Source organism: Dunckerocampus dactyliophorus, chromosome 2 (genome assembly GCF_027744805.1).
Source record: "Dunckerocampus dactyliophorus isolate RoL2022-P2 chromosome 2, RoL_Ddac_1.1, whole genome shotgun sequence".
NCBI lineage: Eukaryota > Metazoa > Chordata > Actinopteri > Syngnathiformes > Syngnathidae > Dunckerocampus > Dunckerocampus dactyliophorus.
In genome coordinates, this window is record NC_072820.1 from 8,833,630 (window position 1) to 8,850,565 (window position 16,936).

Below are 16,936 nucleotides of genomic sequence, written 5' to 3' on the forward strand. Positions count from 1 at the left end.
CAAACGGCGTTATTGGTGTTTAGTCAAGATGCATTGTCACTATATTCAAAAACTCCAAAAGCGTGACAGCTTAGAGAGGAAGACTACAGCAGAAGAAAACTTGTGATTGATTCATCCATTTATTCATCATCATGTACAAATTGTGTTCTGGTGGTACAAAGCTGTTTAAGCCTCCAGTGATCAACCTTCTGTCGGCTGTATTGCAGTAAAAAAAAAAAAAAAAAAAAGTAAATACCGGCATGATAATAGTCAAGAGGTACTTTGGCAAATATAAATTATGTGTTTAGAAGGCAAGCTGATATCTTGAGCAATGTAATGTAAGGGGACAGAACTGGGCCAAAACAGCAATGAGTGGCCTCTGTCAGCATTCATTAAAAATTATAATAAAAATCCATAAAAATATTTTATTTTAAACACACTTAAAACAGGTGGACACACAAAGAGCCTTTCTTCCATTTCTTCATCATTTCATACACTGAAAGATTCAGACTCACATATCATGTATGGAGATTTGCACGCGTTTCTGTTCATGTCTGCAATAAACGGTTTATAACACATATATTATGTAGAATGTGTGCAAACGTGAGTGTAGGTTTCCATTTCCATATCCATGAACTGTAACCTCGTTCCTACTACTGACACGAGTGGGTAAAACGAGCGATTTTAAAGGATGCGGCGGGAGGGTTGGAACATGGGGAACAGCGGAGAGAAAAATGAGGAAGATGAGAGCGGATGTAACAGTCTGCACGCATTATTCCGTATGTCTTTGTAAGAAATCTCCGTGTTGGTGAACAACACTCCAGACGGCACACAAAGAAGAGCGTGAACAAACAGAAGCGTTGGTGTCTGATCACGAGAAGTTGACCCTGTTGGGAAGGTGGGGGCAGTTGAGGTGGGCGCTGAGCTGGAGGGACGATGCAGGATCATTTCAGAGGTATTGTTGTAGAAAGTGCAGCAGCATTATCTCATAGTGTTCTCCAGACTCGGGGCAGCGAATACTGTGTCGCTCGTTGGGGTACACCTGGAACGTTGAAACAGCGCAACCCATTACGGTACACAAAACCACTTACAGTACACATCAGTATCACAATGGTGAGTGCAACCCTCACATTTCAGTCACCACTTATTAGAGACACATTCTCATTGGAGAATATTACAGAAATCAAACTAGGATGTGCTTAGTCATTTACTTAGATTTGAGTAGTCAGTGTTGCACTTGCACAGCAGCATACAATTTAAGCGGGACTTACATTCCGACATACGTGTTACCACAAGCACGGGCCCCGCAATTTTTGGGAAATTTGTTGGCAGTGGCCAGCACATGGAGGATGTAGGGTATCAGAGGGTTTGCAAGTGTGTCATACTTATGGAGCAAGTGATTCATGACAGCCACATGCTTGCTGCTCGCCTTCCGTAGGTAGCGTTTACATTGTGAGTGCGGCGTGCGACTCGTGCGTGCAAGGTGTGCTTCATGTGAGGCTGTCGTACGTTTGGCTAAGTATGTCTCCATATATGAACTTCATTGAGCATCCTCAAGAAACAGATAGAAGAACTAACAAAAATCCTGGAGCTCCACCAGTGATGTCATCATGGAGGAGTGGAAGATGATTCCAGTCGCAACCTGTGCAGCTTTGGTCAATCCTGTGCCCAAGAGGATTAAGGCAGTGCTACATAACAATGGTGCTCACACTAAACTATTTAGACAATAACGGCTGTGTGTTGACTTATTTTCACAGAACAGTTAGTCTATACGGTACAGCTATACCAGCTGTACGCTGACTACTCTTAAGATATAGCCACATCTACTATCTATAGATTTACCCCATGAGAAGATATAGTAAACTGGTTAATGAAATGTGAGGGGTGTGTTCAAATACTGGATGCAAACCATCACTGGAGCCACAGGACAAGTTTCCTGAAATGTGCTCTTTGAGATAACACCAAATCACAAGAGTATACGCATATTACTGTAAAAGTATACAAATGTAATCTACTGATGGGTAATTATCTGAGCCATGTGGTCATAAAGCACTTATCATCAGGGCTGCTGACAAAGTTCACGGCCATCTTGAGTGTGCGTAAACAAACTATGGATCAACTTGACTGGGTCATTATTTAGAGGGAAATACGAAGAACGCAAAAACATGAATCGGTCACAACAGTATATACTACAACACAACTACATTAGATCCAATATAAGAGCTTTATCTGAATGATTCCTTGGCAATGACAAGAAGTTAGTTTTGAATAGTGTTACTTTGTTTAACAACCTGAAAGGAACAAACTATTTGAAATAATTACACCTTGATACAGTGCAGTACTGTATTGACCCAAACACAAGACACTATTTTTCACCTAGAAAAAGGTAGCCTTACATACGGAGTGTAAAAATGTATACTTTTCTTTTCTGTCACTCTCACACTCACACGCGCACACACACACGCATTATTAAGCCATTTTTGTGATGTTCAGAGTGTCCCTAAATGCATCTCGCATTCTTGTAATGAGAACGAGGAAGCGTTGTTCCCAGGATGAACAAGCTAGAGACGTATGTGACTTGGAGATACATACAATGTTGGAATTGTACTGCTGTTGATGTGTTCAGGTCAGAATGAAGTTATAAATGAGCTCCAGACTCTGTGTGAAAGTGTGGAGACGCTCCACTGTGCTTCGAACGCTACCGTTATAACGGAGAGGCGTGCTTGCTCTGGTGCGCATGTGTTAATTACACAAAACAATTTAACATAATTAATGAACTAAATTAGTTACCGTCGCTAACACGTTATTTTTATACTTTATATATTTCAAAGAAAACCTTTGAAATAAATTTGATCCAGTTTATTTATTGACTATTTAAATATATTTTACCGTGTTAAGACATGAATTGAAACTTATAATTGTGTGAGAACGTGATGTGATGTCAGTGTCTTGTGGGGTGTGACAGTAACCTGAAGTTGATAGGGCTTCCCAGCACGGATTATCTGTGACACCAAGAAATTGGTGTGGAAAAAGTGCACATTTTCATCTAGAAATCCATGTAGAATCAGCAAACGGTTGGGCCTGGAATGACAAGGATCATGTCCACGATCAGTCTTTGTATGCCACTGGGATTAATAGTCACATTAATACTGAAACGATTGATTAATAATAGCAGTGCAGTTGTCACCCACTGCATTATGATTGAAAAGGGTCAAAGATTTATCACAAGTGCTACAGATGACTTGTGCGAGATGTGCATCAACTGACTCGCTGGGCAGCTTGTCCACGTGCAGAGCCACAGAGCCTTCCTCGTAGCCCTGCTGGTTGTTTTCAGGCACGTCCATGTAGCGCTCGGTATAGCCTGTGTCGTACGCCATCCACACAGTCACTGGGGCACCTGCAATGGCCAGCTGACACAATAGCACAATAGGGTCAGGCGGGTTTTCAAGTATAAAATAGGAAACAATATGGAAGTAGCATTCAATAAGTTTCTAGTATACTGCGATTGTTATATGGTAGCACTCAGCAACTCCTTCTCAGCGTCATGTTATAGCCTTGTCCAACACTGACACCATGCGGGCAAAATATGTAACTACAATTTAGCAATATTGTTTACAGAAAAAACATACGCTTAACAATGAGCTGTTGCTGGTGCACCACATGGAGACAAGCTGTGATAGGCTTTTTGACAAGGCAGAAAGAGTTAACTGACAGAATGTGTTAAGGCCTCCTAACCTTAAAGACATTTGGTCGCTGGATGAGGCCCATAAGAGAGAGGAAGCCACCGTAGGACCAGCCGTGGATGGCTACACGGCTTAAGTCAACAAAGTTAAACTTCTCTGCTACATATTGGAGGCCCTCCACCTGGTCTTCAATCTCCACCTGACCCTGAGGAGAGAGTGTGGTAAATAAAGTGACATTGAAAGTATGCTCAATGGATTATTCTATACAAATACGGACTATCAGGTTACCTACCATTTTGTTTTTAAGTGCACCTTCAAATTCAAGGCCCCTCTGACAGGACCCTCTCCCATCAATGACAACTACAGCATAACCCAAAGAGGCCAGAGTGTTCAAGCGGAGGTACTTCATCCCCTTGAAGGAGTTATTCACCAACTGCACCTGAAAACACACCAAGGACAAAGCACCACTAGTAAAACCACTTAAGGGAACAAAAGAAAACAAACCAACACAGTATGACCCCACAAAAAGTGCTTAAGTGCACAAACCTGTGGGCCTCCATACACAAACAGAACAGTTGGATGCTTCCTGCCGGGCTGCAGGTTGTGAGGCTTGTAAACCATCCCATAAAGCTGGAAGCCAGACTTGCCAGGAAAGTCAAAAATCTCAGGTGGGTTGTAATCCCCTGGGCAACCTGGTAAACATTAACACATGGTTAACTGTTCCACAACAATCCAGTCTTCAGCACCATCTGACAAACTACATTAGAGTATAATACAGAATATATATTGGGTGGAACCCTGAATTTGCAGCCATAAATCAAACATTTTCCAAAATGCACTCCTTGAGATGGAAGCTGTTTACTGCCTTCTGTTTCAGTGTTTTGCAATCAACTTTGACGTAAAGGGCTACAGATCTCTAAATGGTCAGGATTGTGTGGAGGACACTTATGAGGCTGAAAATAGCTGTCCTTGATCTAATCAAGCTCGGAACAACACTTTGTCCCACAGACTCGGGTTTTATTGATTGTTCCAAAATGAATGTCGCAGACTGGAGGCAACCTTCACACTTGGCCAGACTGTTTTCCAAGAAAACCAGATTCTGTGTGCATTGAAGGTGGGCTAAAAATTCCTCCCAACATCAACAAATGGAATTGCTTACAATGCTCACTACACTTTTTAAAGACATAACAAGCGAGTATGACATTTACCTGGTGACTCCATCATGCTGGCCCAGAACTCTGGCGCTGTGTGAAGAGGGTCACCTTCTGAGTTGGGGAGTTTGTAGACGTGAACACAAGGCGGTGTACTCACATTACTATAGTGGCTGACAAAAAAGTCAAAGTTCTGCAGAGTGGGAGGGGACAGAAAGCAAAGGAAGATGAATTTAAAATCAATACAGTACAGGGATATGTGATGCAGTCCGTTAGAAACTTCATTATGTTCAACAGAGAGGCTGTTGTGGGTGTTTTTGTGGAAAATAAACAATGATCATAAATATTGTCTTACTTGACTAACAGAGCAGCTATGAGAGAAGCCAGGTTTAGTTAATCTGACCACATCCCCAGGTGACTCATAGCTGACTACATAGAGGTGATGCTCCAGTGGAGTGTCTTTGGTGCCTTGGAAATACACCAACTTTGTAACCTCATTCACCCAGATCTAAAAAGGGAAACAAGGCAGGAGTCAACAGTATGCCCAGAATTAATCTGCATGTATACATCAGACCAGGATGGCGTTTGTCTAACCTTTGAACCATGTCTTGCAAGCACTTCCCATTCTCCACTGGTTAATGCAAACTCCTCCTTGACTGCACATTTAAATTGTCCTGGTGGAACAAAAAGAAAAAAAACAATCAACAAATCTTCCTTGACATTGTCAAAACTCCAAAACCCTTGATGAGATAAATTAGAATGAACACAGACACTGAAATAAATTGTAGCCTCTCCTTACCTTCTATGTGCTGGTATTCGTCTGCCCAGTTGTAGCAGCTAGGTTGTAACAGAGATGTGATTTTATACAGATGACTGAAACCCATCTTGGACTCATTTATCCATATGAAACTAAACTCATCTTCTGTCGTTTGAATAAATGGATAAAATATATCATGGACCTGCAGAGAGAAGCACACACAGTTTATCTGTAGAACCCTTACAACAATTAAAATCAAGTAGGGCAATGAGAGAGATATGTTGATATGTTGTTAACAGTTTCTGTGCATTAAGTGCAGTGATCATTTTAACTACACCAAAGCATGCTGGGAAATGTGTCATCTGCCCATTCCAGAGCCGCAAACTCTTCCGGGTTACACATTTCACGGGTTGTGATTTTTTTGAGTTAGTATAAAAATACTGTAGCTTTTGCCCGGACATTGAGAGATTGACGAAGAGCTGGTCGACTGACAATCATTTTATTGAAATGACCAACTATGCGAAAACAACCATAGTCGTATATCCGCGGACGATTGGAAAGTATAATTTCAAGCAGGAATGAACAGACACAAAGAAATGCACATTTGGTTAAATAAAAAACTTAGTTTGTCCAGTCATATGTTCTCATTGTACTTTTCTTAAACTTAATGGTAAAATCTCATCTTGTCTAGTTCTCATGGACTCAATCTTGTGCATCGTCTCGTCCCATGAGACCCCTAGTAAAGATACAAATGGTGACAGATGCAAGTGCACAATGTGAAAGGACCTACATTAATCCAGACGTCTGTGGTCTCTTCATAGATGACATATGGTTGTGTGTTACTGGAGACTCCCTCCAGACTGGTCTGCCTCTGAGCTGGATCATCTGTGACTGGGATGAAGAGAGCTGGAGGTAGCAGGACCAGCTGCAGTTTCCTCTGACTGCGGTCCAGCAGCACTGCCCAGCCACTGGGAGAGGGGAGCAAACAATGTTTGGAAACATCTGTTCTAATTTGTTCCAATTACATCCTTAACAGAATCAACAGAGGGAAGTGGAACACGTACTATTTGCCGTCACTTGTCCATCCTACCCTAGCTATGTATTCCGTCCCCGGAAACAAGGAGGTGAAGGGGACGACCAGCTCTTTATTTTGCATGCTCGTAATCTAAAAATAGACACACATACACACATTAAAAGTGTGCAGTGAAGATGACATTGAACAGGAAAAAAAAATGACAAGGAAACGGGACTCACTCTCCCTTGATGGTCTGTCTTGATCTCTGCTAGTTTTAGTATAGCTTGTGGATTTTTGCTTCCTAAAAATGAGAAAAAGTTCAAGTTTACATTTGGTAGAAGATGTAATATTCCACATCCGTGTGTGTGACTGCACTAACCTGTGCGAGGATATCTGTATGCATCTGCTTTGCGCTCTTCCAGTGCTGGAGATGGAACATGAATAATCTCAACTTCAGTCTCATCTACCTCCTCATACAGCAAATACACTGTTTTTCCTCCACTAGAGTCTATGGGAACAAATATAACATATTGGAGTTGTGCATACAGTCATTTGCAACAAAGCTTATGTTAAATGATGGTCAGGCACAACACAATTATTAGAATGGCAGAGACAATATGAGCTGAAGAGCATGATGCAGCATTGTTAAGAAATTAGCTATCTGAGCTGTTAACTGCTGACCTTCTACGGCTGAGGGATTCCACCAGTAGCCAGTAAAACGGTCAAACTCTTCTTGGATGACAAATGTTGCAACACCTGCAGACTTGGGGTCTTCTTTGACATTATCCACACCTGGACCAAAGTTAGAAAAGAAGGCAAAGAAGCCTGTGAGATCAATGAGTGAACAGCTACAACTTGGAGATAGTGTCTCAACATGTTAAAATAGGTACAGTACAGGCCAAAAGTTCAGACACACCTTCTCATTCAATGCGTTTTCTTTATTTTCACGACTATTTACATTGTAGATTCTCAAAAGTATGACTGAACACATGTAAAATTATGTACCTAACAAAAATGTGTGAAATAACTCTAAATATGCCTTACATTTTAGATTCCTCAAAGTAGGCACCCTTTGCTTTTTTGACGGCGCTGCAATCCCTTGGTGTTCTCTCAATGAGCTTGAGTTCTCTCAATGAGGTGTGCCTTGTCAGGGTTACTTAGTGGAATTTCTTGCCTTAATAATGGGGTTGGCACCATCAGTTGTGTTGTGTGTGTCCAAACTCTTGGCCTGTACTGTATCTGTATTTCAAATCAAGCTGAATTAGATACAGATAACACTCGGTTTAACATTATAACTTCGGACCCTCTATATATGTAAAAACATTTGACATTGGAAATGCTCGACATTGGCTTTCTTACCAATATACCAATATTGTTCAGGCAGCAGATATTCCCTCAAAATAATATCAGGTCACGTTTTCGCTGAAGGAATAAACACATTATGCTTCTTTTGCTGTGAAACCACTTGATGCATTTCACAAAAACACTATTTGTGCAAAATAAGACAAATACAGTCAAACCTGTCTTAGCGGCCACCTGTATAGAACGGCCACCTGCCTGTAGCGGCCACTGAAAAAAAAAATTCCCCCCCCCCCGTATGAAATTCGGGGAAAGTATGAAATTCTGGACTAATGCAATCAGTGAAATTATAAACTGGGCTCATTCAGCACGTCACACATGAACGCATCATGAAGCAAACAAATTAGATTAGAAGTATTGAAGGGAGATGCCTTACTCCCCTCTTGCATAACCAGTGCTTTCATTGCAAATTGCATTTTTATAATCCAAAAGCAAAACTGAAATAATTTCAGACTGCGGACAAACTGAGTTAGCAAGCTTGTTGCTATGTGGAGCACGTTATCTGTCATGCTCCGATATCCTGATCACAGGAAAAACTGATATCAAAATGAAACGATTCTCATTTTGATGTCAATATCGGTCGATAATATTGCTCGACTGATATTATTAGACATCCTTATTTGCCGTAGATGCGATTAGGGTATTGTTATATTTTTCACATCATCAATATGCGTTCACACAAAAAGGTAAAGGGAATAGGAACTTGTACACAAACCAGCCCAGGATGATGAACCTTTTTGAAGTTAATACAACTGAGTCAGACCTTTGTGACAGTAGGTGAGCCTCTTTTCCTCTCCAGTCTTAATGTTGGCTACCCACAGGTCATTATTGTTGATAAAGGCTATGAAGTCAGGGTTTCCTGGGCAGATCTTTGGGTCCATCCGGGTCCCTGAGCACTGGGTCTTAATCTCCACAGGCTTTACAGGAGCAGACTGCTAAACCAAGACAGAGAAAATACATATTTGAATACGCAGATTAAGGAAGAACCTCATTAATTCAAGCATAAAGTTCAATTGACAACTCAACACAGTGCAACTGGACAATCATGTGGCCATCTGCTCCACGAATCCTTCAATCTGTGCCTAAAACCATGTAAAACAGCGGTGTACTCACAATGAAGCCATTGTTGCCTCCGTCCCGACAATAAAACAGGCTATTGCTGGCCTGGAAAAGGAACAGGCCAGTCTGTGCGTGGTAGTCATAAGAGGTGATACCAAACGCTCCAAGACGTTTTCGCTCCCTCAGTAGTTCCTCCTCTCTGGAGTAGGCCCCTTGGTGTGGTGTTGCCTTCAAGAGCAGCAGCAGATGCTTGATTAGCAAAAAAAAAAAAAAAAAAGATTTTATATATTTGCCCATTCCTGATTTCTTATTTTTAGCATGTTTGTCAGACTTAAATGTTTTCAATCATCAAACAAATTTAAATATTATTATTATTATTATTATTATTATTATTATTAAATGAAACTTTTTATTATTAGGGGGGGAATCCCCATGGTCCTGTGTTAAAAAGTGATGTTCTTTTTCTGAAATGTGCCATTACTTTTACACCAGATGTAATGGGACACATGCCTTCCAAAAAGTTAAACTTTTGTCTCATCAGACCACAGAGTATTTTCCCAAAGGTCTTGGGGATCATCAACATGTTTTCTGGCAAAATTGAGACAAGCCGTGGTTTTCGTCTTGGAACTCTGCCATGCAGGCTGTTTTTGCCCAGTGTCTTTCTTACGGTGTGGCCATGAACACTGACCTTAACTGAGGCAAATGAGGCCTGCAGTTCTTTGGATGTTGTTGTGGGGTCTTTTGTGACCTCTTGGATGAGTCGTCGCTGCGCTCTTGGGGTAATTTTGGTTGGCTCGCCACTCCTGGAAAGGTACACCACTGTTCCACTGTTTGTGGATAATGGCTCTCACTGTCTTTCGCTGGAGTCCCAAAGCTTTAGAAACATTTTCCAGACTGACAGATCTCAATTAATCTCAGTTAAATTATGTTTTAACAGGGGGAGCAATCACTTTTTCACATAGGGCCATGTAGGTTTGGATTTTTTTTCTCCCTTAATAATAAAAAGTTTCATTTAAAAACTGGATTTTGAGTTCAGTTGTGTTGTCACTGACTAATATTTAAATTTGTTTGATGATCTGAAACCTTTAAGTGTGACAAACATGCAAAAAACAAAAACAAAAAATCAGGAAGGGGGCAAACACTTTTTCACACCACTGTATGTAAGTTAGCAGAAAGTGTAACTGGTAGTGTACAATATACAAAAATATGTGAACCTTTAGAAATGTTGTACTTAGTGCTGTCAATTGAATAAAATATTTAATTGCGATTTAGCACATGTTGTCCATAGTTAACTTGTAATTAGAGTTTTTATCTATAATACATGTACCTATGAGAGATCACATTAAAGTTTTTAATACACCTATCAACATGAGACTGGATAATATGTTTGCTTTATGCAAATTTTCATTTTTTTTTTAAACAGCTCAACAAAAAATGGACTTCAATGTACAAGTAGACATCGGTAAGGTAAACTGTCCATCACTCACACATCATCATTTTCTTCAAGCAAATAATCTCACGAAATATAATTGTGACTAACATTACAAATAAAGGTTTGCAAAAACACCCACAAACTAAGTGAAATGAAAACTGGGTGTTGGAAAAATAAATATTGACAACTGCTCAAGAACTGCTTAAGAATAGTCAGTAGTTTACAGAACTACGACTGCGGCCATGTACTGTAGTGCAGTCATGCTATAGCTTATACTTCACTTCCAAACACTCTTTTTCAGAGATAAACACACACACTTTATCACACATTTCTTAGTCTGGCGACTTCAAAAGCGTTAAAGTATGACATTTTAAGACATTTTAAATTTTCCTCTTAAACTGGGCACTCCTTCATATTTTGTTCTTTTGTGCTTGTTATTAGCTGAGGATTTGAGCATAGCTAAAGGTTTGTTATAAAAAGGATTATATTTGACTTTTTCTATGTTTCTTTGAAAAAGAGAATGTCTACGTCTATTTTTAAGTAAGATTTTTTTTATGTGCATCTTGCATGAACCATTAAAACTTCAAAAAACATCCTCATGTTACGTATTTATTTTAATAAAACAACTTGACATGCATATTTGGCTTTGATTTTGTCTTAACTCACTTTTCAGAAAAAATATCAGAATATATATCGTATATCGAAATTCAACCTAAATATATCAGCATGTGTTTTGGTCCATATTGCCCAGCCCTAAAGTGTAGTAGTAATTAGACATTGCATTTTGTACACAGTGGTTCAGGACTCTTCTTCCTTGTATTTTGCAAACATCAACTGCTTGTATTGTTTCTTGAAGTCGCTTAATTTTTCCCTGAAGTCATATTTCTCCTCTCTTGTTGAGAAGAATTGTAGACATTTTTGGGTAGGAAATTATTATGCATAATTTTTGGCTTGTTTAAGTGAGATCTTACACCTAAATTAACTCCTAAATGACTCACACTGGATACATGATGGACATAAAACACAAAATACAAGAATGAAATGAAACGGCAATAAAAAACAAAAGCTAAAGCACTAGCAACCTTTCCATCTCAATAATAAGACCACTTAACTTAGTGATTAGTTGGTCATTACTTACGTAGTTATTACTGTCACTTTCAAATGATCAACAACCTGGCAGTTGTGTGTACCGTCGTGTTAAAGAATTTTGTGATTTCCAAGCATCTGTGAACGTGACTGTGTGTGTGGTTGCAAACAGTGAGGACAGTTGAGTTTGCAGATGCTGTTCTGGTGTGGTTCGGTCTGTTGAAAAGCCTGTTAGAGAGATTGTTAATCGACCACCTCCTCATCATCCCCACAAAGCCCAGGCAGACTATACAATACAATCTTTATCCTTAATGATGGTTGCGAGAGTTAGGCAATTGAGACAAGTGTGGTCAATACTGAGCACAGTGTATTCTTCCGCGGCGCACTGTGCTGTACCTAGTTCTCGAGCGAGTCTCGTGTTCACGGAAAAAAATGTAATTTTTCATTAATTTATGGGCGCACTTACTATGGGCGCACCTGTTTTCCCATCTCCGCTGACTCACACACAGCTGTGAATCACCACAGCAGACACTGAAGGTCACGATCTGATGAAACCATCAGGACCACATCATCCACAAATAGCAGAGAAGTAGTGACGTGTAATAAAGCCCCATGAACACTCATATAATTTACTGTTTGCTACATAAGCAAGGAAAAGGTGAATTTACCTGGAAGTGATCAAGCATTTGTTTCCATGACAAGACTAAGAGAGACTCTTTACGAATCTTCTTGGGGATTTCTGAGTAGAGCAAAGAGTTCTCTCTGCTTCCGTAAGGCATTCCTGAAAAACGTATAGATAAGACAACACCTTAAGGATGAGGGATGAGGAGAAATTTAATGACCTCGTTGTTTTCATGTCACGGGACAAATCACATTTGTGCCGAAAACATTGCTTCAAGTCAGGAGAAAGACGCACAATGGAGTGATTGATAAAAAGCACAAATCATTTAACCGAGCACAACATCATGAAGTGATGAAAGACTTACCGAGGTAGTATAACCGGTGGGAATGGGGAGCATTTTCATCCTTCTTCTGCACAAACTGGAAGTCATGGGGAGCCTTGTTGGCGATCATGCCCGAATACTTCCTGCTACAGTGGATGATGTCACGGAGTCCTTCCCAGGAGTGTTTCTCCACGAAGAACTGTGAGGGAACGTCCTCCATCTCCACCACCTCTGTGCTGTCTGAGAGGCCGTCCACAGCCGTCATGCTGACTGTCACACAACTGTATATTGGACAATTGAACGACCCGATGAGCAAAAGCGACTTCACTTAAATAACACACGTTCAGATACCGTACCTTTTCCAGATACCCTCTTTATTCTCACAAAGCTTGACCTTCTTGACTCTATGCATTCACCGGTTAACACACCTCTCAAACCCTGCAACATGTGAGCAGCAAATCCCCAAATCAAGACAGCAATCCCACGATTTCCTGCTTTTAAACAAGACATTAGTTAGGCCCCAAAAAGAGTTTCCGCTTTTCCTCCATTTATTTTCCATAACATCTCTCCACAGAGCATGTACTAAAAAAAATATGAATGACACAAAGTAAACCGTTCACAAAGATGTTAGTCAGCACAGTGGCTTGAAAGAAGAAAATATTGCAAAAAAAAAAAAAAAGTTTTAAAATTTGGTTCTCTCTTGTGGAGACAAAAATATTTGTCTTCAGCTCTGAGTACAGTGTAGGAAGTGTACAGTGTTCATGCAATTCCCCACATTCCTTCCTTTATAATCTGAGTTGGGTAAGGGATTAGTGTGAGGCAAATAGAGGAGGGAAAACTGTATAGTCGCAACATTGTTGTCACTCCTGCATATTGTGATGGGTAAATTTATACAAATGTAAATATTGCAGGAATATTATATATATAATATATTGTAAAATTTTACATTAATATTATACTGTATATAAAACTCAAAATTACTTCGATCAGCCAACTAGCTAACGTTGAATACTTTTAGTTTTACACTGTCACCTGGTGTCCAACAGTGGGATCTACTTAAAGAGACACATGTGTACATTGAATGTACATATTTTCTTATCAATAGTAGTTCATTTGCCAACTTTTAATAACATCAGTGTATTCTTCCAAACATTCCGCGTTGTTTTTATGTCTATGAGGCAAAAATTGGGAACAGTGCATGAAAATTACTCGTAAATGGAAATGTCCTTTTTTTCTTGGCACAGATCGTCGTACTCACTTAGTCAACGTGCTTAATTTAAGGGTGGGATGCAACTAAATTGCAGCAATATCATGACTGTTCAGAGGAAGCGAGTCGACAATAGAGCTTTGTTCCATGGTTTTATTTACTGACACATCGGAAGCACCGGTAAATTGGGATTCAAGTGTTAACATTTTGGCACAACGATTAGATTAATCTGGCAGTGGATGGTAAAGCTTAAAGCTGTGACACATGTAGTTATTAAGTAGAGTGGATTGTGAATAAATTCCCGTTTTGCTTCATTTGACACAGGCGTTCTCTTCTGTCATTTACGCTCCGAAGCTATCTAGCTAACGATTGCTACCGTTAATTTAGCGAAAAGCTAGCTAGCCGCAAGCTAATGCTAGCGGTTTCGGGTTTTCAGTAGAAACGCACACTAAAACTGTCGTCCATACAAAACAAGCCATAATAAAGGGACATACTTACCAAGTCGCTCACTGTTTTCTTAAACCAGATGTGAGGCTTTATTAGCTTGTTAATATTTTCAGAGCGCGAAAGGTTGTATCCATTGCCCAGAGTGGCCACACAAAAATTCAGCTTGCTTTCAGACCGGAAAAGGCAGGAACGTTTGTTTGGGTGTGTACACAGCCGGTCCACTTTCGGGAACGCACTGCCACTCCCGAGAGGTTCACGGATGTTAAGAGTCAGCAAGCGTGACTCTTCCTTTACTATTTACATAATCTGTCTCCTAAATGTTCAGCTAATTCTGACAGTATGGCTAGAATTTATTACGGTACTCATCTTTTCTGCTCGTTAACTATTTAAATCGCTATTATTTAAACGTAATATATAAATTGAAGCTTTATGATACACAAATGCAACATCAGTTTATCCTTTGTTAAAACACAATACATACAGTGCGTGCATACAGCTATTCATTGTAATTATAACTGTATACAATATTTATGGAGATATATTTGAAACACTCAAGACAGTAAGGGAGGCAAATACCATTTGTAATTATGCTTAAAAAAAGTAATGTAGACATGATTGTGGAGTACCCATTTTTGTTTTTATTTATACAAAGTGTACAGCCATTTTACTTCAGAGGGATGAAACGAGAAGAGTGCGTGGCTCCAATACCAGGGCGACCGTGCTTTACTGGCTTGTAGGTGATGGAGAACTCTCCCAAGTAGTGACCACACATCTCGGGCTGTGGGGAAGACAGGGAGCTTCATTAGCAACATGACAAATGCCTTATGTCAAAAGACAAGGCAACTGAAGTACTATGAATGAAGTCAGTGTTTCTTGATTAGACCGCACTCAAATTTCAGAACAAAGTCATTACTGACAGGATGCACGTTTTTGCACACACACACACACACACACACACACACACACACACACACACACACACAGAGAAGCGCCTGCTGTGACTTCATGGTGAATGACAATATTTGCAACATAAAAAAACAAGGTACAACTAACAAAATAGGGATGTACACACACACAAAAAAGAAATTACACCCTATTAACCTGTAAGACTACTTTTGCCTACAAAAAAAAAGCTAGTTGTACTATATTTGGGGTATAGAGTTACACATCAGGTTAGTGCAATAGTGATGAGTTTTTCTACTTGTCACTCACACACACAATGACCTGGAAAGATGCAGCTGCAACACAGACCCACTTAAAACAAAATTAAACAAACACTTGTTTTCATCCTATGTATTTTCCAAAAATGGGTTTTGGAAAAGTGGTCATCTCATATTCAGGTCAATATGGAAATTATTGCTTGATAGTTACAACAAAATTCACCTATTTGTCAGTTTAAATATGTTCAGATATTTTAAATGTTAATTCAATATGATTTATTTGAAAATAAGAGAACTTAATAACCATTCGAGAATGATCATGTTCTCCACACTTATTAGACTTTTGGCGGTGGCTCACCTTGATTTCAACCTGGTTGAAAGTCTTTCCATTGTAGACGCCCACCATAGACCCGACCATCTCAGGCAGGATGACCATGTCCCTCAGATGGGTCTTCACCACCTCTGGCTTCTCCATGGGTGGAGCTTCTTTCTTTGCCTTACGCAGGCGCTTCAGGAGAGACTGCTGCTTACGGCGCAAGCCACGGTTCAGCCTCCTCCTCTGGCGGGCACAGTACAGCTGCATGAGCTGCTCGCTACACAGGGAAGAGTAGAAATGTGTTTGTCTTATTGCAGCCAGTCATGATATTGCAGAGCTAAGTAGGAAGACATGTCTAACAATTTACAAGCTATATTTTTTGCAATCATAGCAACGTATTACATTTACAAAAAGTACAACCATTACACATGTATCAGTTCCTATTCACATTTTTCTACTGCAAAGCTGACACTAACAACTCAAATTTAAGAATTTGCTTCTCTGGGTACCCATGACAACATAAACCCATATTATGCATAAGCACAGCTATACATGTAAATACATGTTTTTAAAAAATAAATCAATAAAATTCCCTTTGAGGGACATTAAAGGGGGTTATCTACTTACTTTCCATAGAGGAAACTGCACCGGACAGTAGTCCGGCCACGATTGCCGACCTCACCAATGACAATACATATACATATACATATACTCCGTCTACAATAAGCAACTTACTAGGACATGTCCAGAAGCTGGTCTAGATCCACACCCCTGTAGGTGAACTTCCTGAAGGTACGCTTCTTCTTAATCTCTGTATCCGCCTGGAAAACACGGCCACAATTAATAATTCGCCAAACAACTACAGATAGCTATTTTGGTTAAACAGCAGAATGTAAGTGATATGTTTACAAACCAGCCCCAAAACAAAACTTGAGGATCGCTGCATTACGAGGACCGGCAGTGGCTACTACAGTTGACGTTAGCTTAGCACGATCGGCCATGGACCCAAGTAGCCCGTAAAACACATTTACCTACTGTAAATCATTGACATTTAAGACTGCGGTATTGTTACTCGCGTCTAACAATCGATTAATACAGTCATTTGCGTCAAACTTTTATTGAGGAGCTCAGATGCATGTAGATTATTTTTCAGGACATTAGCAGTTCCTTTGCACCTACCATCTTGCCTGGAGTTCCGGGGGAAAAGAAAGGCCTGAACTCTCGTTGGTCCTGATATCGCGCTATTTCAGTCACATCCGGCTAGCTTTTTCGGTGGTAGCCTCCCCAAGCAGCCTGTAGGTAGCGATGTTGGACAAAGACGTTTGAATTGTCCCATTTTTA

The 16,936-nt window shown here is 40.1% G+C and overlaps 2 protein-coding genes across 6 annotated transcripts; both read right to left on the reverse strand.

The window, feature by feature from the left end:
- Positions 1-87: 87 nt before the first annotated feature.
- On the reverse strand, positions 88-14,326 carry LOC129177326 (dipeptidyl peptidase 9-like). 5 transcript variants are annotated; one of them, XM_054768312.1, is made up of 21 exons: positions 14,171-14,326; positions 12,822-12,903; positions 12,508-12,746; positions 12,190-12,302; positions 9,058-9,231; positions 8,708-8,876; positions 7,267-7,377; positions 6,965-7,093; positions 6,825-6,886; positions 6,635-6,735; positions 6,361-6,538; positions 5,613-5,772; positions 5,408-5,487; positions 5,169-5,321; positions 4,871-5,006; positions 4,209-4,354; positions 3,955-4,101; positions 3,715-3,867; positions 3,247-3,389; positions 2,949-3,060; positions 88-1,021 (listed from the first exon to the last, which is right to left on the reverse strand). In XM_054768312.1, exons 2-21 carry the CDS (start codon positions 12,875-12,877, stop codon positions 929-931), a joined length of 2,655 nt encoding a protein of 884 aa, XP_054624287.1. In that variant the 5' UTR covers positions 12,878-12,903; positions 14,171-14,326; the 3' UTR covers positions 88-928. The 5 variants fall into 5 exon arrangements, with proteins under 5 accessions (XP_054624287.1, XP_054624286.1, XP_054624285.1 ...); XM_054768311.1 differs by having other exon boundaries at positions 8,708-8,879; XM_054768310.1 differs by having other exon boundaries at positions 9,058-9,252.
- A 408-nt stretch (positions 14,327-14,734) lies between these two features.
- On the reverse strand, positions 14,735-16,848 carry rps15 (ribosomal protein S15). Its single transcript, XM_054768314.1, has 4 exons — positions 16,775-16,848; positions 16,331-16,416; positions 15,638-15,872; positions 14,735-14,897 (listed from the first exon to the last, which is right to left on the reverse strand). Exons 1-4 carry the CDS (start codon positions 16,775-16,777, stop codon positions 14,784-14,786), a joined length of 438 nt encoding a protein of 145 aa, XP_054624289.1. The 5' UTR covers positions 16,778-16,848; the 3' UTR covers positions 14,735-14,783.
- Positions 16,849-16,936: the final 88 nt, after the last annotated feature.